This window comes from Hypanus sabinus, chromosome 29 (assembly GCF_030144855.1).
Source record: "Hypanus sabinus isolate sHypSab1 chromosome 29, sHypSab1.hap1, whole genome shotgun sequence".
NCBI lineage: Eukaryota > Metazoa > Chordata > Chondrichthyes > Myliobatiformes > Dasyatidae > Hypanus > Hypanus sabinus.
The window spans coordinates 9,817,837-9,845,802 of NC_082734.1; the positions used below are offsets into that span (position 1 = coordinate 9,817,837).

At 43.8% G+C, this 27,966-nt stretch overlaps 1 protein-coding gene across 1 annotated transcript in view; it reads left to right on the forward strand.

The window, feature by feature from the left end:
* The first annotated feature begins 298 nt into the window (after window positions 1–298).
* Window positions 299–27,966, forward strand: part of cacng2a (calcium channel, voltage-dependent, gamma subunit 2a) — a 238,838-nt gene continuing 211,170 nt past the window's right edge. The window contains exon 1 of the mRNA XM_059953573.1: window positions 299–509. Coding sequence (XP_059809556.1) covers window positions 299–509 — 211 coding nt within the window. The remainder of the gene's footprint in view (window positions 510–27,966) is intronic.

Genomic DNA, 27,966 nt, shown 5'->3' on the forward strand with positions numbered 1-27,966 from the left:
GCCATCACTTATGGAAACTGGGGATCAGAATTTTAGAAAAAAGGATTAACATATCTATTTTTGGGGATTTGTTTTGTTTTTTATTTAAATATAGATAAATATATATCCCATATATATCTATAGAACATATATATTGGATCTGAACTGACAGTGGTCTCCCTACCCACTTCTTGATCTCTTTGCTCCCCATTCATTTTTGAAGAGGGATATTTTCTCGTCTACCTGAGAGAGGAGAGCGAGAGAGACAGAGAGAGAAAAAAAAGTGTGTTGTGTGTGTGCCCGAATATAATGAAGAATTATGGGTCTGTTTGATCGCGGTGTACAGATGCTCCTCACTACTGTGGGCGCTTTTGCAGCCTTCAGTCTAATGACCATTGCTGTGGGAACAGACTACTGGCTATACTCTAGGGGGGTTTGCAAAAGCAAATCTGTCAGTGATAATGAGACCAGCAAAAAGAACGAGGAAGTGATGACCCACTCTGGATTATGGAGAACTTGCTGTCTTGAAGGTATTTCATCCCCCACCCCCTTTCCCTCATATCCACCATCTCTGTTCATGCGCTCCTTCCCCCCACATTCCCCCATGTTAATTGTAAATGAGAGACCTATGGCCGGACATGGAATGAATAGCAAAAACGACTTCCCTCAATGGTGCTTTTTTGACGCATTCTGCATCTTTCCACTTTCCACCATCCAGTCTCCCGTTAACATATTCTGCAGTAAGGTTACATGCTGAATACTGTATGCTCGTCCACCCTCTAAAAATCAATAGATCGAATCAATCAGGGGTATTTTGGTAAACGGAAAGGGAATCGTTGGAGGATCGTGTCATTATTCATACACGGGGATCTTTGAATGAAGAATCAGTTTGTTGGTTAATGAAATATTAATTTCATTTTTATTTATAAAAGGGTGCCATTCATTATTTCCCCCTTCAATAGCTATATTATTGCACTAAGAAAAGAAACAGCCATTTTGGGTGTGTCAGAATTAATGCTTATCAAAGGCAAACTGGGAACATTTTTAAGATTATGTCTGCTTTTCTGTGTGTGTGATGGATAGGATAAAAACGCCTCCCGCTCCCCGCAAAATAAAACGACAATGCCTCCTAGCAAGATAAACATTGTCAGGAACGAAGGGAGTTTTGAAACCTGTGCGATCGGTATGACACGAGGAGAGGGAACAAGCTGGGATATATATATAAAAAAAAGAAGGGGAAATAAAGAAAAAAGAGTCAGATGTTCCCAGGGTTTGAGGGTCCATTTTGCAAATAAACGTTACGTTTTGATCTATCGTAAAACGTGCATTATTTGGGGAAGCAGGTCCGATTGTAAAGGGATTTACATTCCGGGTCCCAACGAGGGAAACGTAACCCCCACCCCCTTTTCTGCCAAGGTCCCGATGTAATTTTGCTCTATCCTCTCACGTGGTTCCCGTGATATATTCTAAAGTATGTCCGTATACATTAATCTAATCATTGAAGCGGTCAATTGTGACGGGGTGCTAATAGTGGCATGGTTTCATCAGTCAGGCTCGGTGCGGTGGGGTGGGTTGCAATTTTCCCTCCGGAAAGGGGTGATCCTAACTGCAATGAATAGTTTGAGCAAGAGGAGGGTGGAGGGTGAGGGGGATTATTACCTTCTTTTGGGATTAATGATGTGGCCGAACAGTGTGTTCCCATCCCTTCCCCTTTGGGGCTGGAGTCTCTTACAATCAAAAGCTGAACCCCCTCCTCCCCCCGAGATTTTAAAGGAAAAAAATTATAAAATATCAGCCTTAAAATACACTGCTAAAAACAGTAATTACGTCACCATCTCTGTCATTTAAAAAAGCCAAATATGACTCATGGTCGTAAACTAAAAGACCCAAGACTTTTGAAAGAAAATCTATCATTTTAGTCTGATTAAATATATGTCAAACTTTACCCACTGTCTGGATGCGTTGCTATTTTAACAATATGAAGCATAAATATTTTTATAGACTTGTGTTCATCTGTGACCCTTCCAATAGTCGTGGTTTAAGTGATAAGACTTTTTCAGATAGACGTTGCCCACTGGGTGCCTTGTGTTCAATCGCGAAGTTTGAAATTTGCATTGTGTGCCTGCGATTTTCTTTTAACGTGGAATCAAGTTCCAGCAAGGTTGTTGTGGATTTGGGAATTGCGTGCGATATCTATGTTTTTAATCTAAAGCGGTTGGTTTTGAGATGCAATTGAGCTTGTTTTAACGGAATCTGCTTTTTTTTCCCCTCTGGTATTGTTATATCCTTGGGATCAAAGGGTTAAACATAATTAGTTTTCAAACCTTCGGGCTTTTGAGAAGAGTTTTCACAATTCTGTACTAATTGGTGACACAGCGGGCTGTGGAATTGAGCCTGTTGTCCGTTCATTGTCTCTAAACGGACCAGGCGGTAGCCAAAAAAAAGTCTTTTTATATTAAATAAGATTTTTTATCTGCTTAAAATGTTGTTACTTCACAGGGAGACCTTCTCCAGTTACTTGTTGCGGTCGTGGGTATTGGGAATCAACTTTTGTCTTAAACCTTGTGCTCCAATTTGGCCCTCGTGTTAATATGCCCCACTTGACAATAAGGTGGATTTCAGTCCGTAATTGTCACGTTTTAAAATCGGGAAGTTATAATATTTGCTTGGTATTATTGTCGTTGTAGCTGCATCTGCTATGCTTGGTTGGTTAGTTAATATAAATCACCGTTTCTGAGATACCCTGGTCTCTGGACTGGACTGTGTAAAGGAGAATCAAGTAATAAATGGTATTTAATATGTTGGATGTACAGCCAGTGTTGGACTTGCTCCTTCCTGGTACAGATACAGTAGACCTTGCCACCAATCCAGTGCACAGTATTTACTACCATGCCTCCTGTGTACCTTTTCAATTCCGTCCTATCGGGTGCTTCTGTGCACCAACATCTGCCACGAATTCAAAATGTGGCAGGATGCATCCTGTGAGACCTTGGTAGCATAGTGACAAGTGTTCTGATCCTTTTATCAATGGGCCGTGACCATGAGGTGAGAAGGAGAGCGTGGCTGTTCCAACCTGGGTGCTGCCCGTTCCTTCGTTTGCTCAGTTTGCAGTCTGGCTGTAGGTTGTGGGAAATGACCGCAGCTTCTATGGTTGCAAGGGAAAGAGTCTAAAGAGAGTGAGAATATCCCGACAATGACCATACTTTCTACCCCCGCATTATGTAATACAATAAATGGGGCATAGCTCTGTGTCTAATCCACACTCTCTGCCCTGATATTATGTGATAGGATAAACTATAGGGATCATGACCCTGTACTCTGGCAATACGTGATGGACTACCGTAGAGAAAGGATTATTCTGCATACTCTGGGAGTATGTGATAGGATAGGGTAGAGAGAGTACTACTCTCTATCTGAAGCACTCTCCCTCTACTCTGACGATATGTGATAGGATACTGTAGAGGGAGCATTACTCTGGCAGTATGTGATAGGGCAGTGTAAAAGGGGGTCTACTCTGTTTCTAGTCTCTGCTGTCTCTTGCTGTGAGTGTTTGGTCGAACTGTGTAGGGGGCAGGTGCTGTACCCTCTAATAAAACAACACCCCCCCCCCCTCCGGCTGTGGTTGATAGAACGGCACAGAGGGAGCTTCATTTCGTGTTTGGCCGTTAACACGAGATTCTGCAGATGCTGGAAATCTTGAGCAATGTGCAGAAAATGGCGGAGGAACTCAGCAGGTCAGGCAGCATCTATGGAGGAGAGTAAACAGCCTTATTTTTTAGGTTGAATCCTGCCCAATGGTCCCAGCCCAAAACGCTCACAAATTTATTCCCTTCCATTGATGTTGCCTTATTTGCTGGACTCTTCCAGCATTTCTGTGTGATACCTTATGTTTAGACCAGGTTGGCCCTGCTCGTGACTGTCCGGTGGGACAGTATAAACAGGAGCATCAATTTTTTGTCTGGCCCCAACTGTCCCTGCCTTGGGAGTATTTGAAACCAATATATAGGGAGGTGTTAGTTTGTACCTAACCCAGGCTGAGCCAGTCCTGGGAATATTTCACATCACAACAAAGAAGGAGTTTAACCTGATATCTAACATTGTTCTGAGGGAGCATGATACAATACAGAGAATATTGATTTTTCTAGCTTTCAATAATTTCTTCCTTCCTGACCCTTCTCACTTCTGCATTTCCCCTTCTGGCTCCTTTTTCAACTATTCTCTTCTCCTTGCTGCCTATTGCCTCCCTCTCATGCCCCTTCTTCTTCAGCCCTTTTCCACCTATCACCTCCCAGCTTCTCACTTCATCCACACTGCCCTTGCCCCAACCTCACCTGGCTTCACCTATCACCTTCGTGCTTGCACTCCTTCCCCTCCCCCACCTCATTCTGGCTTCTTATCCACCAATCACCTCCCAGCCTCTCAGTTCATCCCCCTACCCCTCCCATCCCCCTCCCTTGTCCCTCAGCTGGCTTCACCTATCATCTTCGAGCTTGCATGCCTTTCCCTCCTCCAAACTTCTTATTCTGGCTTCTTCTCCCTTTCTCTCCCCAACATGTTGACTTTTTATTCCTTCCCACTGACGCTGCCTGACCTGCTGAGTTCCTCCTGCATTTTCTGTGTGCTACTTAACATGGGGGAGCTTTGCTTTGCACCTAACCCGTGAAATATGGACCAACCAAACTAATGTCCATTCCATTCCCAAGGCAAACATCCCTCAGCCGATGAATGCAACATGCAAAATAACGATTGCATGTTGCTACAAGCAGCTGTGACATGATCTTTTGTGATTAGTTGGGTCTCCATGACTTGGCTATTGACGGCTGTGAAGTGAGGAGCATGGAGCCATCACTGTCTGTAGTATTGCCATAAGATGGCTGCATTTGGCGGAAAGAGAAATATGTTTTTGGAGATGCTGCAGGAGCAGGGCTTGTGTTTGAATATAAATTAGTCGGCTAAAAATTATACAGGAGATGTGCAGAATTCTTTGTTTTGGATAAATCTAAATGTTACCAAGGGAGATATCTGTGCACTTGGGGATATCAAGCAGCCATGCATTTAATGCAGCTCTTCCTGCCTTAACTCTCTAGGCAACAGGCAGCTGGAGAGATGACCTCTAATGTTGAAACCTCTCTTTAACATGACACCATTAAGTATGGCTCTGTTGATGTCATCGCTGGGGGTGACGGGAGATGCCCAGAAGTGCTGCAGCATCACTTCTACTTTATGGTCGTAACCCCTTTCCCAATAATCGGCCACAGAACCAGATAATGTTTCAGAATTCCAGCGTTGAGGAGAATTGCTTCAACAATGTTGTTTAAGTTCTGGTCACCTACCTCCAGGAAAGACAGCAATAAGATTGAAAGAATACAGAGAAATTTTACAAGGATGTTGCCAGGACTTGAGGATCAGAGTTATCAGAAAAGTCTGAATAAGTTAGGACTTTATTCCTTGGAGTGCAGGAGAATGAAGAGATATTTGATAAAGGTAGACGAAATTAGGAGCAGTATAGATTGGCTAAAAGCAAGCTTGTATCACTGATGTTGGGTGAAAATAAAACTGGGAGTTATGGGTTAAGAGTGAAAGGTGAAATGTTTAAGGGGTAACTTTTCGTTCAGAGTGTTGTGAAAGTGTGGAACAAGCTGCCAGCAGAAGTGGTGAATCCAGGTTTGATTTCAACATTTAAAAGAAGTTTAGACAAGTACAACTAGATAGGAGGGGTATGGAGGGCTATGGTCCAAACGCAGGTCGATGGGAGTAGACAGAAATATAGTTTGTCATGGACTAGATGGGCCGAAGGGCCTGCTTCTGTGCTGTAATGCTCTATGGCTCTAAGTTAAGGGAACATTTTTTCCCCAAGTGAATGAGACTTGGATGATCATCCATTGTGACCCATCTAAGAGAGTGCCATGGCTCCCTTATCCCAACCAGGTTGGAGATTGCCCCAACCTCTTAACCCTGCCAGAGGTTCCCATGGTATCCTCATCCCAGCAGGTAGTCCCAATGCCTCCCTGATCCCTGGGAATCCTCAGAGCTTCTAGTACTGCAGGAAATCTCCAGAGTTCATTCATCCTGAAAAAGAATTCCAGCAATACCCAACCCCTCCACCTGATGTTGGGAAGTCCACAGATCTCTTATCCCTACAATGAACCCCTTCATCCCTGAAGGAGGTGTTTGGAGACTCTCCCATCCTAGTAGGCATTCCCCAGTTTTATTCTCTTCACATCTCCATCTCCCCCACAATGAGAGATAGCCTTGCGCTTCTGGATATCACTATTGACCCCTACACCCATCCCCACCCATTGTTGTAACAGGAGATCCTCGTATTTCCTCCCAACTATTTGGGAGATCAACACAGCTGCTCACTGTTGTGGGAAATGCCTGTGGCTCCAACACTAACTGCAGATCATTTCCACATTTGAAAAGCTCCAAGCCTCACATTAGCCATTATTCTCCTCTGCCTCGGGCGTCCATTGATTCTTCTCCTTCCCAACACTCACTTGTCTCATTCCCATTTCTTTGGGTTTCTACCCGATATCACATACTAACCAGCAGGCGCAGGGTGCCCGAGCCCTGTCACAATTCCCCAGTCCACCTTACTCCCTTGCGTTGTGTCTGAATTCTATGTGGCAGCATCTTGTGTTTTATCAGTGAGGCGCTGAAAGATTAGGTAAAGAACTGCTCTTGCTTCATAGTTTCAATATTAGAACATAATACGTAGAACAGTACTGCTCCATGCAGGCACTTCAGCCCACGATGTTGTGCTGGCCCTTTAACTTTCTCTAAAATTAACCTGACTCTTCTCTTCCACATAACCCTCCATCTTTCTATCCTCCACATGCCTAATGTCTCTTAAGTGTCCCTAATGTACCTGCCTCAACTACCACCCTGGCAGGGTGTTCTACACGCCCATCATTACCTGTATTAAAAAAAATCGTCTAACATCTCCCCTATACATTCTTCCAATCATCTTAAAATTATACCTCCTCGTTGTCATGGTATAGGACAAGCACATTGGAGCAATCTTGAAAGTTGCCGCCGAAAGCCCACAAGGTGCTTAAGCAGTTTCTCAAACAGAGAAATCAGTCTCAAGGACCCATCGCAAATGAGCTGGAGAGGGAAGAGGTTGCCGTGTTTCTCTGGTGAGATCCTTGCGCCTGGTACTAACAGTAAGACAGGTCTTCAGAGGTCGTGGAAAATGGAAGTGCCCTCATAGAGATGCTAGAGGTACATGACACTGCCAGACAATGGTCAACAGATGACTCTCTCACAGATTGTCGAGTACCATAGAACTCAAGGGATTATTAGTTAATCTAAAATGTATCTAAGACACAACCTTGGAATGGAGATGAGGAGGAATTTCTTTAGCCAGAGAGTGGTGAACCTGTGGAATTCTTTACCACAGGCGGCTGTGGAGGCCAAATCTTTATGTATACTCGATGGGCCAAATAGCCTAATTCTGTTCCTATATCTTTTGGTCTTAAAATGGCAACAAGACCACCTGAGTGCAGATGATGAACAGAGATCTCCCACAGGGGTCAATTCTTGCACCTGCCATTTTCCAGCTGGATATGCATAAAATGCTGGAGGAACTCAGCAGGTCAGGCAGAATCTATGGAGGGGAATAAATGGTCAACGTTTTGGTCTGAGACCCTTCAGCAGGACGAAGAAGGAAGGGGGGAAGAAGCCAGAATAAGAAGGTAGGAGGAAGAGAAGGTGTACAAGCTGGAAGGTGAAGCTGGGGAAGGTGGGTAGTGGTTGAAGTGAGAAGCTATGCTGTGATAGGTGAAAGAGGTAAAGGACTGAAGAAGAAGGAATCTGATAGGAGTAGAGAGTGGGGAAAAGGGAAGGAGGAGGGGCACCAGAGGGAGGTGAGGAGAAGAGAGGAGGGGAGCCAGAATGGGGGAATGGAAAAAGAAGATCAACAGAAGTTAGAGAAGTGGATGTTCATGCCACCAGGTTGTTTCTGTGCAATGGACATGGTGCACACTAGGACCTCAGAAGCTCGTCAATATCAATGGCATTGCACCAGCCCATGAGCAGCTCTTGGTTAAAAATGCTTGCTGTAGGCTCCAACCTTTCCAAGGCAATGAAGATTCAAGCACAGCGCCATGTCTGAAGTCACATGCAAGTCATCTTGGGTAAGGACAGCAGAGGTCCCACCCAGAGAGATGTCAGTGAACCAGATGTGGGGTTTTTTTGTGCAGAAGCAGACGCAGAATTCAGGAGGAACTGAGTGGGTCACGCAACATCTGTACAGTAAATAAACAGTCGATGTTTCAGGCCGAGGTCCTTTATCAGGATGCAAAAAAAGAAGAGGGCAGTTTTCTCAAATACAGCTATTGAGATCTGCTTTACATATTTACGTATTTCAAACCCAAGAAAGCCTGCAGATGCTGGAAATCCAAAACAACACACACACACACACACACACACACACACACACAATGCTAGAGGAACTTAAAATGGTCCTGATGAAGGGTCGCGGCCTGAAACATTGACTGTTCACTCTTTTCCATTGACGCTGCCTGGCCTGCTGAGTTCCTCCAGCATTTTGTGTGTGTTGTTCTGGATTTCGAGCATCTGCAGATTTTGTCTTGTGGGTGGGAGAACTTACAGCGGAATTGAACCCAGGTTACTGACACTGTAATAGTGTTATGCTACTGTGCTGAAGTGCTAGATTTTTCTTTAACAACTTAGTTCCCCATTTCCCATTGTGAGCTTTGAACTCTGGACTCCGGGTAAATATTCCTGATACCAGCCTGCTAATCCAGTGACCACGACACTGCCTTATCACACACCTACAGGGATGTGATTACTACTTTTGGCTTCTCCAGCCCAATCCAAACCAAGCTGGTGAATTTAATCATCCACTGAACAGCGAGAGCTGGGAGGAGGAAGTTGTAAACATAAGAGATTCTGCAGATTCGAGATTGTTTAATATCATTTCCAGTACACTAGTGTAAAGGAGAACAAAATAATTGTTACTGTGGATCCAATGCAGCTCAAAAGAACACAATAATAATAAAAAAACACAATAAATAAAAATACTTAAGATAGCTTATATACATAGATGTCCATAAAGTGACGCTAGGCACAGGAGTGCCTGTACGTAAGGTGACTGCTGGGAAATGATGAAGTAGTGATGGTTGGTGGGGGGAGAGAAACAAGCCCAAGCTGCGTGAGGAACACAGCAAGTCAGGCAGCATTTATGGAACGGAATGAATAGTCTAAGTTTTGGGCTGAGACCCCTCATCAGGATTGGAAAGGAACAGGGACGAAGGCCGAATAAGAAGGTGGGGGTGGGAGAGGAGTACAAGGTGGCAGGTGGGGACAGCGTTGTCTTCTTTCGCAGAAGAAGGCTTGTTCTTAAGCCTCACACCGGATGACAGAGGCACCACCCACATTGTGGCCTCATCCAGTAATAATGGCCCCCAGGTGAAAGCTACTGGAACGTCTTGGGATGTCAAGGGAGAGTTCAGTTTGAACGCTGCTCCACGTATTGCCCGATCTCTCTCAGGATCCTCCAGCTGTTACATATATCACAGATCACTGGGACAGTATGAGTACATAACAGTCAGCGTAACACTATGACAGGGCCAGTGACCCAGGTTCATTTCCCGCTGCTGTCAATAAAAAGTTTGTACGTTCTCCCCTTGATTGTGTGAGTTTCCTCCTGTTTCCTCCCACATTCCAAAAACAAGCGGTTTAGTAGGTTCATTGGCAACATTAGTGTAATTGGGCGGAGCGGACTTGTTGGGTAGGGTATGTTACTGTGCTGTATCTTTAAAGAGTATGTGCAGCTAATTGCCACCTTGTTTACAGTAACAGGGACTCTTCAAATGTTCAAATAGCCGATATTCACAGCAGATCCAGCATCCTTCATGGGATGGCAGAGTCATAGACAACACCGACCTCCCCACATGCAAAAGCATCTAAAAATGTGTCGTCCCATTTTGCGAAGACAGCAGCCACCATCCCATTAAGCAGATGGAAGGAACACAGCTAATGCAGGGACCAAATATCTCACCACTGACCTTTCAGTAGGGCTCACTCACCAACCTCCTTGGCAGGTGGCACAGAGGCCCCAGCTGAACTCGCCACCAACAATATGTCCACCAGCTCCACAAACAGTCCCAGAGTCCAGCTGTACTTGAGTCAAAGTTCAAAGTCAATTTATGATCCAAGTATATACATGGCACCAGATACTACCTTGGGATTTTGTTTCCTTAACCAAGAACTTAAAGTATCCCAAGAAACATTCGGTTGGTAGACCAAGTGTGAGGTTGAGAACTGTTCTGGATTTTACATGGATGTGGAATGTGTAAAAAAAATGCTCGATTACAGACATTTACAGGAAATTAAATATAATATTTATGCTTACTTTCTGCCGGTTACGGCCTCTGGCATTCCGGGCTGCAATGAAGGTTCTCCATCCCTATCTGTCCATACTGCTGTACACAGATATAGAAGACTTCTTCATTGCTGTTTCTGTAACAGTTTTGTTGTTAGCCCTGAGCTGAACCCCCGAGCCTGGAGGACCGGTAGACTGCTCTTAGTCTGTCCTCTACCCTTTGACCTGTTCGGCATGGGTGACCCTACCAAGACCCAAAGCCCTGACTCCAGCCAACATGGCTCTCCAGGACGTTCACGCATGCAAGCCTCCAAACCACAACAAGGTTGTGGTCCTCTTGGAGGAATAGAATTTATGAAAAACCATGAATAACAAAGACTGACAAATAACCAGTGCATAAAAGAAGACTAATCTTGCAAATAATTAAGGAAAATAAATTAAACGCTGAGTTGTAGAGTCCTTGAATGTGAGCTCACATGTTGTGGAGTCAGCTCAGTGTTGAGATGAGTGAAGTTATCCATGCTGGTTCAGGAGCCTGATGGTAATAAGTGTTCCTGAATCTGGTGCTGTAGGACCTGAGGCCTCCTACTTAGTGATGGAAGTGGGAAGAGAGCATGGCCTGGATGATGGGTGTCCTTAAAGATGGCTGCTGCTCTAATGTGCCAGTGCTCCTTGTAAACAGGCTCAATGGTGTGAGGAGGGCTTTGCCTGTGATGGACCACTCGTTTTATCGCCAGAACAAGGAGCATGCTACGTCAAAGCTTGTAGCTAGCGGCATCACCGTTGTGACTCTCGAGGCCTTTTAGCCTGAATATTCGTTCCAGGTGAGAGGCGTCCTACATGGTACCGCAGGACCATGAGACTATTAGATACAGGAGGAGAATTAGGCCGTTTGGCCCATTGAGTCTGTTCCCAAAGTGCTTTACACCTGGTGTAATGCAGGGAGTGTTTCAGCTGACTGGTGCAAAGAAAGATCCCACAAATAGCCTACAAATTTTTAAAAAATTGGATAATGTAGGCCAGGTGGCACATGTAGAAATGCAACCAGTTAATGTTTCAGACCCGTAAACCTTCATCAGGACTAAATATCCTGCTTCTTTTCTCATAATATTGGATGAGAGGTAAATAGTGGCCAGGAGGCCAGGAAGAATTGCCCCACTCCCTTTCTCCCAAGACAAGCATGACAAGACCATCCCTAACTGGAGTTGCTCAGTTCCTATATTTTCCATCTGGTACGCTGCCTCAATGGGTTTGCAGTCACATTTAGACCAGACCAGGACTGCAGATTTCCTACCATGAAGAACATTCGTTCTCTTTTTATAATTTCATTTTTTAATTTAGTTCCCCAGCTGACCTGGCAGGATTCGAATCCTATCTCTGAACCAGTGGTACAGAATTCTGGCTGCCAGCCCAGCACCTTAACCACTACACTGCCACACCTGAGACACTCTATACGGAGTTCCCACAACCAATAAACTCATTTTCAAGGACTTGTCATCTCATGTTCTCAATAGTTATTGCTTTTTTTTGTTGTTGTTTTGTATTTGCAGTCGTTGTCTTTTGCACATTGATTGTTTGCCCGTCTTGTTATGTGTGGTCTTCCATTGATTCTATTGTGTTTCTTTCTATTTATTTATTAGTTATTGAGATGCAGTGTGGCCCTCCTGGCTTTTGAGCCAAGCCTCCCAGCAAATCCCCAGTTTTAACCCTACACGGATCACGGGCCGGTGGTGTAGTGGCATCCGTAACGGACGTGGCCCGGGTTCGAATCCACAATTTCCATCCGTGCTGGGTTGAGTGTCAAGCTGGCGAACCAGCCTCGAGAAACGGACAAACGGCAAGGTTGCCGCCCAATGTGCTGGTGAGGAATGGTGCCAGCGCCAGGCCCGGGAGGAACTTCATTTGTTATTATAACCATAGGACAATTTGCAATGACCAATTATCAGTATGTCACTGAACTGTGGGTGGAAACTCCTTACAGGCAGCGGCGGGAATTGAACCAGGGGTCGTCTGTACTGCAAACCGTTGAGCTAACCACAATGCTACCGTGCCACCTAGCTTTTCCCTTTTGATAACCCCCTTGATATTTTTCATCATCAGATCAGTAGTCACCTTCTAAATATGTGATCTCATCCAAATCTATGCAGTACTTACTGTCAATGCTCGCAATAAAATAAATCTGAGCGTTGTAAATGGTGACATAAGTGTGCTTGAGTAATAAATCTACTTCGAACTTTGAGCTCGGATTAGTACCCCATCTAAAAGACAGTACCTCTGATAGTGGAGCCCCTCCCTCAGTACCTCTCTGGATTTTTGCATTCAAATGCGGGATGAGCTTAAATAAGGGGGAGATACGCTCAGTTTTGGTTTACTCGTAATACTTCAGAATATTAATCGCTGGGAATGCTGTAAGCCAGCCTGAGGTTATGGTATTATAGAAAGCTGTCCTTCAGTTTGTCTGACCTTTACAGTGCCTCCTGTATACAAAATACTGTCCAGTCGTTGTCTTGGGAGAGAGAGTAAGCTTGCTGACATTTACAGACCAATGGAGTGAGTGCTTCAGTGCTGCTTTCTTTGAACTGCCATGATCTCGACCATTTTCATTTAAAAATCCCACGAGCTGACTTTATTAAGCAGAAGGAGCTTGGCTGATGAAGTTGGCAATAGCAATTTGCATTTAAGAAGCACCACTGATATGGTGGAACTTCCGGAAATGCTGGGGTCGTACTAGGGTTGATGTAGGAAGGAAGGTATTGGGGCAGGTGACCTAAAGGCTCAGACAAAGCCAGAGGATTTAAAGGGAGCAGCCGGAAAGCGATGAGAATGTGGGGCCTGAGGAACGGCCACCAATACTGAGCCTTAAGTAAATCAATTACATGAAATTAGTCCCCTCCATCATAGGTACTAGCCTATGTAGTATCCAATACCATCTTCAGCATCCATCATGAACAGCCCCAGGGCCTGCCCTCTTCTCATTGTTACCATCAGGAAGGACATGCACAAGCCTGAAGACACACACTCAACGATTCAGGAACAGCTTCTTTCCCTCTGCCATCCGAATTCCAAATGGACATTGAACCCATGAACACTACCTCTCTAAATGTTCTGTTTCAGTACTACTTGTTTTAACTTTAGCTATTTAATTATTTATATATAAATGTACAGTAATTCAGTTTTTTTTCCTCTATTTACCATGTATTGCTGCTACAGATATAACAAAAGTCATGACATATGCCGGTGATATTAACCCTGATTTTGATGCGGGAGAGCACAAGAATGTAAAACATTCGAATTGGAATAGGCCGCATGACTCTCAAAACTGTTTAGCCATCATGACCGATCTCACCTTTAGCCTTTTCTCTGCCCTTCCAACTCAATCTCTTGAGCATCCCTAATTTAAATTTATCTCGCACCATCAGATGCACAAGATCTGCATTGTGGAATTTTCCTTCTAAGCCTCTCCAATTTTTTTTTAAAAAAGAACTTCTTAGATTATGTGACCTCAGTTAAAGATTTTACTTGTTTTAATGTCTCTGTGTGAGAATGCAGAGACGGGAAGGAGTTTGAAGCCTTAGAGAGAGCTGAAGACAAGATTGAGAATTTTAAAACTGGAGCAGAGCCAGACAGAGAGCAGAGATGTGGTGAATGAAATGAGCCTGGTGCAAGTTTAGATGCAGGCAGCATAGATTTGGATGAGATCATGTATTTAGAAAGTGAACACTGATCTGACACGACAAAGACTATAGATCAAGTCGGTAATCAAAAGGGTACAAACAGAGTTTGGGAGCTGAGGCTGAAAATGTCGTACATACACAGTGTGTTTCTTCATTAAGTTCCAAAGGTGACAAAAGCTGTTGAATAAGCCAAGGGAGGATATAAAATGTATTAATAATTAAGTCAAAGTCAAATTTATTTTCATACGTGCAAGTTCGTGTGTGCACGGGTGCAATGAGAATCTTCACTTTGCAGTACAAGTGCTCACTCCTTGGAGTTCAATTCCTGCCACTGTTTGTAAGGAGTTTGTATGTTCTCCCTGTGACTGTGTGGGTTTCCTGTGGGTGCTCCGGTTTCCTCCCAAAGTCCAAAGATGTATGCTTAGGGTCAGTGAGTTGCGGGTATGTTATGTTGGTGCCCACAGTGTGGTGACACATGCCCTCTCAGACGGTGTTGGCCATTGACGCAAAATGACGCATTCTATCGTGCGTTTTGACGTTCCGGTGTATTGGTGACAAACAAAGCTAATCTCTCGATTACAGGCACAGAGCATTAGATGCTCAATATTGACAAGAAAACATAAAATATACATTATAAAAGAAAGTGCACAATTAGAATTAAAAGGAAAGAGTCCATCGTCGTGTAAGGTGGCCACAGTTTTGCTGAGGTGGTGATCGGGCTTGTGTGGTTGGTTCAGGAACCGAACGGTTGAAGGGAAGCCCCCGCTCTTGAATCTGGTTGTGTTGAACTTCAGGCTTCCATGCCTCTGCCTGGGGTAGCTGCGAGATAAAGGTGTGGCCCAGGTGATGGTGGATGAATGGCCTCAGTGGTTAGTGCTGCGTTTGAAATTGTGTGCGTGTGCGTGTGTGCGTACACGCGCGCGCACTCCCCCGGTATGACCTCCTATAAATCGGTGAGTCCCACCACAGATGGGGGCACTGTTTAGCCGAGCAGCTTCGCTCCGCCCACCACAAAAAGCAGGATTGCTCGGAGGCTACCCATTTCAATTCTGCCTCCCATTCCCATTCCAATGTACCAGTCCACGGCCTCCTCTACTGCCGTGATGGGGCCGCACTCGGGCTGAAGGAGCAACACCTTAAATCCGCCTGGATAGCCTCCAAACTGAAGGCATGAGCATCGATTTCCTCAAACTCCCAGTAATTGCCCTCCCCCGTCCCACCTTCTTCACCGTTCTCCATTCCTGTTTCCCTCTCTCACCTTTTCTCTTTACCTGCCATCACCTCCCTCTGATGCTCCTCCCCCCTGCCCTTTCTTCCATGGTCCTCTGTCCTCTCCTATCAGATTCCCCTTTATCCAGCCCTTTACCTCTTTCACCAATCAACTTCCTTGCTCTTTACTTCACCCCTCCCCCTCTTCCAGTTCCACCTATCACCTACCACCTTGTACTTCTTTCTCTGCTTCCCCCCCACCTTCCTAGTCTGACCTCTCCTCTTCCCTTCCAGTCCTGATGAAGGGTCTCGGCCTGAAACGCCAATTCTTTTTTTTCACGCTTTTCCGTAGGTGCTGCCTGGCCTGCTGAGTTCTTCCGGCATTTTGTCTGTGTGTGTTGCTCACCGATTTGATATTTGCCATGTGATTTAATGGCCACTGTGATGGAATTAAGGGGAGTGAGCTAATTTCTGCAGTTAAACACTGGATTTTAATTTTGTGCAAGCTCTCTTTTGTTTCAGGCACTAATATGCTTTGCTTTAGGATAACTAGAACACAACATAATTTATAAACAAATATAATATTCACTTGGGCTGTTTTATCCGGAGCGCCAGAGGCTGAGGGGAGATCTGATAGAGGTTTATATGATTATGAGAGGCATGGATAGAGTAGACAGAGTATCTGTTTCCCAGGGTTGAAAAGTCTAATACCAGAAGGCAGGCATTGAAGATGAGAGGGGGTAGGTTCAAAGGGGATTTGAAGGGTAAGTTTTTTACTCAGAGTGGTGGATCCTCGGAATGTGCTGCTGGGATGGTGGTAGAGACAAATGTATCAGAGGCTTTCATGAGATGTTTAGATAGGCATGTGGATGTAAAGAAGATGGAGGGATATGGACATTGTGTAGATAGGTGGGCCTGTTCCTGTGCTGTACCGTTCAATAGGATTCAGAGTACTTCAGTTAGCTGTTGCAAGCTGCATTTTGGCTTTACTGCAAGACCAGTTTATGTCCCTAGAGTTCAATTCCTCAGTAAGACCAAGGAATTGATTGTGGACTTCAGGAAGGAGAAGTTGGGAGAACACACCCCAATTCTCATCAAGAAAGGGTGAGCACCTTCAAATTCCTGGTCACCAACATCTCAGGCCATCTATCCTGGGACCAACATTTCAATGCAGTCATGGAGATCATAAGATATAGGAGCAGAATTAGGCCATTTGGCCCATTGAGTCTGTTCTGTCATTTTATCATGGCTGATCCAATTTTCCTCTTAGCCCCAGTCTCCTGCCTTTCCCCATATTCCTTCATGCCCTGACCGATCAAGAATCTATCAACCTCTGCCTTAAATGTACAGAAAGTCTTATCCTCCACAGCTGCCTGTGACAAAAAATTCTACAGATTCACCACCCTCTGGCTGAAGAAATTCCTCCTCATCTCTGTTCTAAAAGGAAACCCCTCTATTCTGAGACTGTGTTCTTCAGATCTATTCTCTCCCACCATAAGAAACATCCTCTCCACATCCACTGTATCAAGGTTTTTACATTTCAATAGGTTTGAATGAGGTCACTCCTCATTCTTCTGAATTCTAGTGAATTCAGGCCCAGAGCCATCAAATGCTCTTCAATCCTGGAATCATTTCTGTGAACCCTCTCCAGTTTCAGCACGTCCTGTCTAAGATAAGGGGCCCAAACCTGCTCACAATACTCCAAGTGAGGCCTCACCAGTGCTTTACAAAGTTTCAACATTACATCCTTGCTTTTATATTCTAGTCCTCTTGAAATGAATGCTAACATTGCATTTGCCTTCCTCACCACCGACTCAACCTGCAAATTAACCTTCAGGGAATCCTCCACAAGGGCTCCCAAGTCCCTTTGTGTCTCATCTTTTCATATTTTCTCTCCACTTTGAAAATAGTCAACCCTTTCGTTTCTTCTACAAAAGTGCATGATCACACACTTCCTGACACTGTATTCCATCTGCCATTTCTTTACCCATTTTCCAAATCTGTGTAATTCCTACTGTAGCCTTTCTACTTCCTCAAGACTATCCGCCCCTGCACCTATCTTCATATCATCTGGAAACTTTACAACAAAGCCATCATTTCCATCGTCCAACTCATTGACATATGATGTAAAAATTATCAGTCCCAAAGCAGACTCCTGTGGAACACCACTAGTCACCAGCAGCCAGTCAGCAGAGGCTCCCTTCATTCCCATTCAATGCCTCCTGCCAATCAGCCACTTTTTTAGCCATGCTAAAACCTTTCCTGTAATGCCATGGGCTTGTAGGCACACACCCAATGCTTTAGGTACAGCTTCTTCTTCTCCGTCATCAGATTTCTGAACGGTCCTTGAACCCATGAACACCTCCTCACTACTTGCACTATTTTAAAGAGTTTTTAAAGTGGACAAGCCATTGCACTGGGGCAATTCCTCACTCTCGACCTAGGAAGTCTGGTACCAGTGGTATGAGTAGTTGTCACAACTCGGACTTTCCCCGGTTGCAGTGGAGGACCATGACTTCTTCTGTGTCTACAAATCCTTCCTGGCCGTTAGATCTCGCTGTTGGGCTCACCTGCCCAGTCTGCCTGAGCTATTTTCGTATGCTAGGACCAACATGTCCCTATCTCACTGGGGTATGAGGCCCCCTGGATACCCTCACCTGGTTTAGCCCACCTGTCGAAGTGGTGTACTGGGGTGTGGCCGCAGTCACATGCATCCATCATCAGGGATCCCCAGCACCCTGGCTCATTTCTCACTGCTGCCATCAGGTAGAAGGTTCAGGAGCCTCAGGACTTACACCACCAGGTTCAAGAACATTTACTACCCCTCAACCATCAGGCTCTTGAACAAAAAGGGATAACTACACTCTTTTGCCCATCATTGAAATGTTCCCACAATCAATCGTCTCATTTTAAGGACTCTTAACTCATTATTTCATGTTCTCTTTATTTATTGCTATTTATTTATATTTGCACAGTTTGTTGTCTCCTGCATGCTGGTTGATCTTTCACTGATCCCGTTATCTTTACAATTTTATCGATTTGCTGAGTATGTCCACAGGAAAATTAATCTCAAGTAAATGTACTTTGATAATAAAATTTACTTTGAATGTTGACCTTTGAACTTGGGGTCACAGGTGAGAGCTGAGTGTCAGGTGTGGACCAAAGGTGATTTAAGCTACCTAGAATGGACACAACAAGCTCCTTCACCAGAGTCGCTGCCCCTCCCCGGACACCCCATACACCCCATTGCACGTTACGGCAGCTGCAGTCCAACAGATTTCATGACGTAGGCCAGTGATAATAGACCTGAGCCTGAGTCTGATTCTGAAAGAAGGCCCAATTTGTTTCCTCTGTGTTGACAGGAAGGACGAGTATTTGGGTTTTGAGTTTACACTAAAGACTGGTTTGTGGGTTGCTGGTAGAGCTGTAATTTCACAGTAAAGGATTCCTTACGGTCAATGTAATGACACTTCCATCCTTGCCAAGACTGTGAGTCATTACAACACTATTGCTACCCTATTCTTACTTCCATATTTTAAAACATATTTCAGTTTCCAAGTATAGTGCAGGGGACATGGTGTAGAACAAAGTTGTAGTCCGACTGATTTAATATTCAATATATGAATGATTCACATTGGTAACCTGCCTATCTTTTGAGTACACCTTCTATTTTTCACATCTGAATTTAAATAATTTGAGTGTTTACCTACGGTGACATTCCTCAATGTTTAAATGTCATATCAAAATATTCTGCTTATTATGCCACTGGCGTTCACGAGAGTGACAAAGGTCCTCCATCTCTGGCGGTGTTCAGGGCTTCCTTCATCGTGTCAGTAGCTTTCTCGCGGTTTTCACTACTGTCAGCCATGCAAGTCCCGGGTGGAGACTCAGGAATACCATCGCACTCCGATGTAGAAGGGTTCTTTACTGCTCTTTCTGTGACAATTTTGTTTGACCGGTCAGGGTTGTTAGCCCTGAGTTGAATCCCCGAACTTGGAGGACCAGTGGACCAATCTTATTCTGACCTCTACCCTTTGACCCATTTGTCATGGGTGACCCTACCAAGAGCCGAAGCATAAAGTCTGTCTCCAACCAGCACAGCTCTCTGGGTCATTGAGGCACACAAGCCTCCAAACCCTATAACAAGATTGTGGTCCTCTTGGTGAAGACAAAATACTCTGAACCAGCAATATTTTATGATTCAATGCTTTGCCCTGAATATCAATAAACTGTACAGTTAGCGGTACCTGACTTAACTGGAAAAACCTCAATGCACACCAGGCTGTTACATCTAGATTGTAATACATGAGATACTTCACTAATGCACCCAGCATTCAACATTTCTTTTAGGGTAATATTATCTTCAGGAGATTATTCTTTGTAAGTGGAAGAATCAGATTTAATATCACCAGCATATGTCATGAAATTTATTAACTTTGCAGCAGCAGTACAATGCAGTACATGACAGTATAATACATAAAATAACTGTATGTACTGTAAGTGTATATATAAAATAGTTAAATTAAATAAGTAGTGCAAAGGCAGAAATAAAAAGTAGTGAGGTAGTGTTCATTAGTTTAATGTTCATTCAGAAATCGGATAGCAGAGGGGAAGAAGTTGTTCCTGAATTGCAGTGTGTGTGTCTTCAGGCTTCTGTACCTCCTCCCTGATGGTAATAGTGAGAAGAGAGCCTGTTCTGGGTGGTGGGGGGTGGGGGGGGGGGGTCAAAGTATGTATACAGTATACAACCTTGAGATCCATCTTCTGACAGAAACAAAGAAACCCAAAGGATCTCATTTTTAAAAAATGAAGATTGTCAAATACCCTATGTGCAGAGAGAAAGTGAATCATGCAAACAATAAACATGAGCAAACTTTCTGAACTGAAGTCCATAAAGAGAGTCTGTACCAGCTTATGTATCAGCATAGTGGTGCGTAGAGAAATTGCAAAATAAATGACAGGTCATCGATGTGTTCAATCACTCTGTTAAATGGGAGTGATTGAAAACAGTTTGATAAGGTTGGAGAGAGAATTTAGATTCCTGAGAAGGTACAAAGAGTGTGTGCAATCCATGCTGACTCTTGCATTCAACTCATTTGAGATGATGGATGCTGACCGACTGATAAAAATTCTAAAATATACTCTCCTAGAAAATAAACCCTGAACTGGGAGCTGCTTGGAAACCAGTAAAGCCTCAGTTACTCCCTTCTTGGGCTCTGTAGACAACACAGGGACAGAAAATGCAAGGAATATTCACAAGTAGAGCCCTGTTGAGAATGTTAACTCTGCGTCTCTCTCCCCAGCCGCTGCCTGACCTGCCGAGTGTTTCTGCCATTTTCTGCTCCATTTTAGATTTCCAGCGACTTCATTTTTTGCTTCAGGTATGGGAGTGCAGGGTCTGTGTACTAGGGTAGTAATCCAGAGCACTTGACTAATAGAGACACAAGTTCAAATCCCACCTGGGGGAGTTTAAATTTGAGTTAATTAATTAATGTAGTCTGAAATTATATAGCTAGTATGAAACTATTGGATAGTCATAAAAACTCAGCTGGTTTGTTAATCCCTCTGGGGGAAGGAAATATGTTCTTAATTGATTTGAACTATATGCTCAGTGGCCACTTTATTAGGTACCCCCTGAACATACACTGAGCATACGTTCATGGTCCTCTGTTGTTGTAGCCTATCAATTCAAGGTTCAACATATTATGCATTCAGAGGAGCTCTTCTGCACACTATTGTTGGAACGTGTGGTTATTTGAGTTACTGTCACCTTCCTGTCAGATTGAAGCAATCTGGCCATTCTCCTCTGACCTCCCTCATTAATAAGATGTTTTTGCCCACAGAACTGCCACTCACTGGATTTTTCTTGTTTGTTTTTTTTTGCATTTATTTATTTTTATTATTTCTGTTACACTTGCTTTGAAGTTTGCGGAGTTTCAGCATGACATCTAAAACTTTGACAAACTTCTATAGTTGTGTGGTGGAGAGCATATTGACTGGTTGCATTAACGCCTGGAATGGAAACACCAATGTCCTTGAGTAGAAAATCCTGCAAAAGGGGGTGGATATGACCCAGTCCACCACGGGTAAAGCCGTCCTGACCATTGAGAACATCTGCAAAGGAGCATTGTCACAGGAAAGCAGCATCCATCATCAGGGACACCAACCACCCAGGTCATGCTTCCTCCTCACAGCTTCCATCAGGAAGAAGGTATCGGAGCCTCAGAACTCACACCGCTGGGTTCAGGAACCGTTACAGTCCTCAACTATCAGGCTGTTGAACCAAAGGAGATAAGTTTATGCAACCTCACTTGCCCCATCATTGAAACATTCCCACAATCAATGGCCTCTCTTTCAAGGACTCTACATCTCGTTCTCAATATTTATTTATTACTATTATTTCTTCTTTTTGTATTTGTATTTGTACAGTTCATTGTCTTCTGCACTCTGGTTGAACTCCCTAGTTTAGCCGTCTTTCATTGATTCTATTATGATTATTAATCTATAGATTTATTCTCAGAAAGGCAGCGTCCATTATTAAGGACCTCCAGCACCCAGTGCATGCCCTTTTCTTACTGTTGCCATGAGGTAGGAGGTACAGAAGCCTGAAGGCACACACTCAGCAATTCAGGAACAGCTTCTTCCCGTCTGCCATCTGATTCCTAAATGGACATTGAAGCTTTGGACACTACCTCACTTTTTTTAACATACAGTATTTCTGTTTTTGCACTTTTAAAAAATCTATTCAATATGCATAATTGATTTACTTGTTTATTTATTATTATTATTATTATTGTTCTCTCTGCTAGATTATGTATTGCGTTGAACTGCTGCTGCTAAGTTAACAAATTTCATGTCACATGATAATAAACCTGATTCTGATTCTGAGTGTTCCCACAAGAAAATGAATCTCAGGGCTGCGTATAACTTTGATAATAAACTTACTTTGAACTTTGAATATTGTCCCAGTACTAATATCTACAACTGGTATCATCTCAAAGTCATTACACAATACCATTAGACAATTAGGCCTACACTGCAATATTTATGTAAATCTTCAGAAAGCCACAATACTAAACACCACTAGAATAGTCCAAAAGTTCCTGAGCAATTGAAAAATTAATGGGCTTGGCTATGTCCATACCTTAGTTGTTAATGGCCTGAGCTGAGCATAATTTATAAATAAATAAATATCAAGAACATGAGACGAAGAGTCCTTGAAAGTAAATCCATAGGATGTGGGAACATTTCAGTGATGGGTTGAGTGAAGCTATCCCCTTTGGTTCAAGAACCTGATTGGTGAGGGATAACACCTCCACCCCAACTGCCCCCCCCCAGATTCTACCATTCACCCACACATGAAGGGCATTTCTATTGTAGCATCAAATTACCAACCCACATGTCTTTGGAATGTGGGAGGGAAATGGAGTTGTTGGGGAAGCCCACCCAGTCACAGGGAGAACCTGCAAACTCCACACAGACAGCGCCAGAGTTTAGGATTGAACCTGGCTGTTGAAGGTACGAGGCAGCGCCCTGATGTTTGTACCCTTGTATTTAAAGTTCTTTTTTCTTTCAATCAAATCTACGCGTGGTTCCCTTACCTGATGAAGTCCGCCCTTCTCCAAGTCTGGTCTGTCTTGTATTCCTCTTTGTTCCTTAATCTATTCTTGTTGGATATGTCTTCAGCTGCCTCCAGGTGCCACGGTAGTGTAGTAGTTAGCATGACACTATTATAGCTTGGGGTGTCAGAGTTCAGAGTTCAATTCCGATATCCTCTGTAAGTAAGTTTGTAAGTTTCTTCCCGTGTGCATGCGTGGGTTTTCTCTGGGTGCCTTGGTTTCCTTCCCACAGTCGAAAAATGTACCAGTTAGTCAGTGAATTTGCACTGTAAATTGTCCTGTGGTTAGGCTAGGGTTAAAGTCGATGAGTCGTAGGGTGATGCGGCTCATCGGGCCGGAAGGGTCTGTTCCGCTCTGAATGTCTACATAAATTAAAGAAAATAAATCCCAAGTTCCGGGATTCACTTTAGGTCTAAGAGGCTCCTGAGGAACAGGCTCACTCTGAGATATTTTAGCTGGAGTTCGTCAAATGACAGCCTCGCTTTTTCCACGTACAGCTGAAATGATAGATAAGGGTTTGGTTTACATCATCTGAAAGAGCTGCCTCAGCATTCTATTTCCTAATTTATTCATTGGATGTGGTTATCATAGAATTATGCATTCATACAACGCAGAACCAAGTGTATACCAATTGTATACCAAGTGTACCCATCTATACCAATTCCATTTAGAAGAATATGGTCCATAGCAAGACACTATTTGTGAGAACACCCACCTCCACCATTCCCTCAAGCAGTGTGTACTGGGTTGCAAAAGCCCTTTGGGTGGGGAAAAAACTAACCTTATTTTTCAGTCCTCGCCTTAATTTTATATGTATCCATGATGGGGTATGGATCTCCTAATTTTGAATTCTTCCATCAAAACCCCCCACCTCCCACCCTCTTCAAAGAAAGTCAGCCTGGCCAATAGATTCGCTCCTCAGAAGTTAAAAGTTAAACATCCTATGCCAGGAAATATCCTGGTAGATTTTCGTTGCACTGTGACCTCCGTCCATTTGGATTTCTGGGAATGAGAGCACAGGAACACAATACACAAGAAATATTCACCAGTGAATTTCACTGACTCTGTTAAGATAACGCTGTTTCTCTCTCTCTCTCTCTCCAGTTGCTGTCTGACCTGCTGAGTGTATATCAAGTCAAGTCAAATTTATTGTCATTTAACTATATACATGTATACCATCAAAGGAGACAGCATTTCTCCAGACCAGGGTGTAAAACACAGCAGTACACATAATACACAATAACTTGGAAAATTAAGAATTAAATCTACAAAGGAATTATGCATAGAAAAACAAACTAAAGTGCAAAAATTAAATATTGCAAAGTACAGAACAGATTGTCTGGTGACACTTTGAATGCGATACTGCTGGGAGTTCAGAAGCCTGATGGCCTGAGGGAATAAACTGTTTCCCATCCTGACCATTCTTGTTTTTATGCCTCGGTGCCTCCTGCCTGATGGTAGAAAGTCAGAGGGTGCTGGATGGATGGGTGGGATCTTTGATAATACTAAGGGCCCTTCATACTGACAGTGGCTGATGGGTCTGTGTTGACTGGAATTGAGAAGAATGAGGGGTAACTTCATTGAAACCTACCGAATGGTGAAAGGCCTTGATAGCGTGAATGTGGATCAGATGTTGCCTGTGTTGGGAGAGTCTAAGACCAGAGGACACAGCCTCAGAATAGAGAGGCGTCCTTTTAGAATGGAGATGAAGTGGTATTTCTTTAGTAATGAATCTGCGGAATTTGTTGCGGCAGGCGGCTGCGGAGGCTAAATCTTTATGTATGTTTAAGGCAGAGCTTGAAAGATTCTTGATTGGTCGAAGCATGGTTTTATGATCCTCTCAGCCGCTCTCACAGTCCTTTGTAGGGACTTTTGGTCTGATGCTCGGCTGCTCCCCTACCAGATGGAGATGCATCTTCTTAGGTTGCTCTCAACGGTGCTTCTGTAAAACACAGTTAAAATAAGGATTCTATACCTGTATTGTGTGCCCTGCATCCTGCATGCCTTCCTCACCACGCCATCGATCTGTACGGACGTGTACACCAATGTCCCTCTTTTCCTCAACATTGTCCAGGGTCCCACCTTTCACCATGAGTGTCCTGCCCTTAAAAACACATCCCAAAAATGCATCACCTCGTACTTATTGGGATTAAATTCCATCTGCCGATTTCCCAACTGATTTACCAACTGATCAGTATTGTTCTGTAACCAAAGACAATCCTCCTCACTGTCAACACCACCACAAATTTGTACTGACGAGGCCAGCATTTCTTTCCCATCCTTTCCATTCCCTACGTAGTCTGCAAGCTGGGTTAGTTCTGAAGGCAGTTCACAGCTCATGCACATTGTCTTAAGACCATAAGACCATAAAATATAGGAGCAGATTTAGGCCATTTGGCCCATTGAGTCTGCTCTGCCATCTCATCATGGCTGATCCATTCTCCGTCTCAGCCTCAATCTCCTGCCTTCTCCCCATATCCCTTCATTCTCTGAAAATCAAGAATCCATCAACCTCTGCCTGAAATATAATTAAAGACTTGGCTTCCACAGCTATCTGTGGCAATGGATTCCACAGGTTCACCACTCCCTGGCTGAAGAAATTCTCCTCATCTCTGTTCTAAAAGGATGTCCCTTTATTCTGAAGCTGTGCCCCTTGTCTGAGAATCCCCCACCATAGGAAACCTCTCCACCTCCACTCTAATGGGGGCCTTTCGACATTTGTTAGGTTTCAATGAGATCACCCCTCATTCTTCTGAATTCCAATGAGTACAGGCCCAGAGCCATCAAAACCTCCTCATATGACAAGCCTTTCAATCCTGGAATCATTTTCGTGAACCACCTTTGAGCTAGTCTAGATTCGCAAGGTAGCAGAGGCAGGAAATGGGTTTTGCTGTAAGAAGAAAGCAAAAATGCTCACCAAGTCAGGCAGCATTTGTGGAAAGAGAAACAGAGTTAATGTTTTAGGTACAAAATTGCTCTGCATCCCAGATTTCACAATTGTCATTATAAACGCTAGATTTTTGCTCCAGTTCCATTTGATTGCTTTAATTTAAATAACTCTTGTACTACGGTGGAACTTGAACACATCCCTAGATCAATAGACCCACATCTCTAATCCAGCCCAGTAACCTAACCACTAGACCACTGGGAGTAATGGATTTTTTTTCTCTCTCTGAACTCGTCTGACAGACAGGATTGGAATTGAACTCCCAGGTGATCTGCCTCCCGAGGAAAATGGCAAACACCTACCTGCCTTACAATTGACTAGCCAATCTGAGCCCTTGGAAAGCTCTGCATTTTTCTAAATCCCCTTTTCAGGGATGCTGTTCTGGTAAATGGAAGCACGTTAGGAAATAAAGGGAGATTATAGGCACTTTCACAGCGAGGGTTGCATTGAAAACTGCACTAAACCATACTGCAGACTGTAACACAGTGCGACACTCGGAGCTACGTCAGAAGCACCATTTAGTCTACGATTACATCGCATGCATGTTCCCACAGTTCAGTGCTAAAAATAATATGGTTGGACAGTGCAGGGTATACCTCTAGCCACTATCCCCTCTCCCAACAATTGTTAAACACCTTAAGGATCAACACTTCTAGCAGTGTAATAGATGTGCATTTAACAGTGTATCTTCACCTTGTCTGGCTGGTCTACAGCTCCAATCTCACTCCAGTGCTTAGTGACACAATTGGCTCTTCCGAGGTGGTTGCCATTGGCATCACACAGCGCAGTCCCTTTGGCCCATCTCCATACTGACTATCCACTCTAATCCCATTTACCAACACTTGGCCAATAGCCTTTTCTACACTCACAATCCAACAACTTGTCTAAACACTGCCTAAATGTTGTGTCTCTGACTTCAACTCCACTGTACTCTTGATTCAGATACCCTCTGCTTGAAAAGGTTCTTCTGTTCTTTAGGGGGAACAGATCTCCTCTAAACCTGTTACCCTTTATATTTTTTTCCACCAGAGAAAGGGAAAGGGAACCAAAAACTAGAGGTCATAGGTTTCAGGCAAGAGGGGAAAGATTTAAAAGAGACCCCAGGGGCCATTTCTTCAAAAAGAGACACGGTGTAAATGGACCAGGAATTGGCTGAAGCAAGTACAATGACAACATTTAAAAGACACGGCGCAGTTAGCACAATGCTTTACACTGCCGGTGATCAAAGATCAGGCTTCGGTTCCCGCTGCTGTCTACAAGGGCTTTGTAAGTTCTCTCCGTGACTGCGTGGGTTTCTTCCAGGTGCTCCAGTTGCCTTCCACATTCCAAAGACATACTGATTAGGGGTAGTAAATTGTGGGCGCCGCAAGAATGGCAACTCTTGCCGGCTGCTGCAAGCATATCTTCCGACTGTGTTGGTTGTTGATGCAAAAAAGCACATTTTACTGTACAATGTACATGTGACAAATAAAGCTAATCTTATCTTAAGAACAAAAGAAATAGGAGCAGAAGTGGGTAACCTGGCCATTGGGCCTGCTCTACCATTCAATAAGATCATGGCTGATCTGGCCATGGACTTAACTCCCCCTACCTGCCTTTTCCCCATAATCCTTAATTCCCCTGCTATGCAAAAGTCTAACTGTGTCTTAAATATATTTAATAAAGTAAACTCTACTGCTTCCCTGGGCAGAGAACTCCACAGATTCACTGCTCTCTGAGAAAAGCATTTTCTCCTCATCCCCATCCCAGATCTACTGTCTAGAATCTTGAGGCTACATCCTCTAGTTCTAGTTTCACTTACCAGGGAAAATGGCTTTCATGTCTCTATCTTATTTATCCTTTTCATAATTTGACATTTTATGAGATTCCCCTCTCATTCTCCTGAACCTTGAGGCTATGTCCCTTATTTCTAGTTTCACTTACTAGTGGAAGCAACTTTCCTGCTTCTATCTTATCTGTCCCTTTTATAATTCAATATGTTTTCACAAGATCTCCTCTCGTTCTTCTGAACCAGAATTTGAAGAACCCCAAATTCAAGGTCTTCAGCTATTTACTACTTCCTCAGCCTTGTACCCTTCTCAACATGCCTTCACTTCCCCTGCTCCCTTCTCTTCAACCTCCCCTCTACTCTCCCTATCCTCTCTACTACCAAAACCATGAAATAATCCTAATATTGCTGGGTACTTT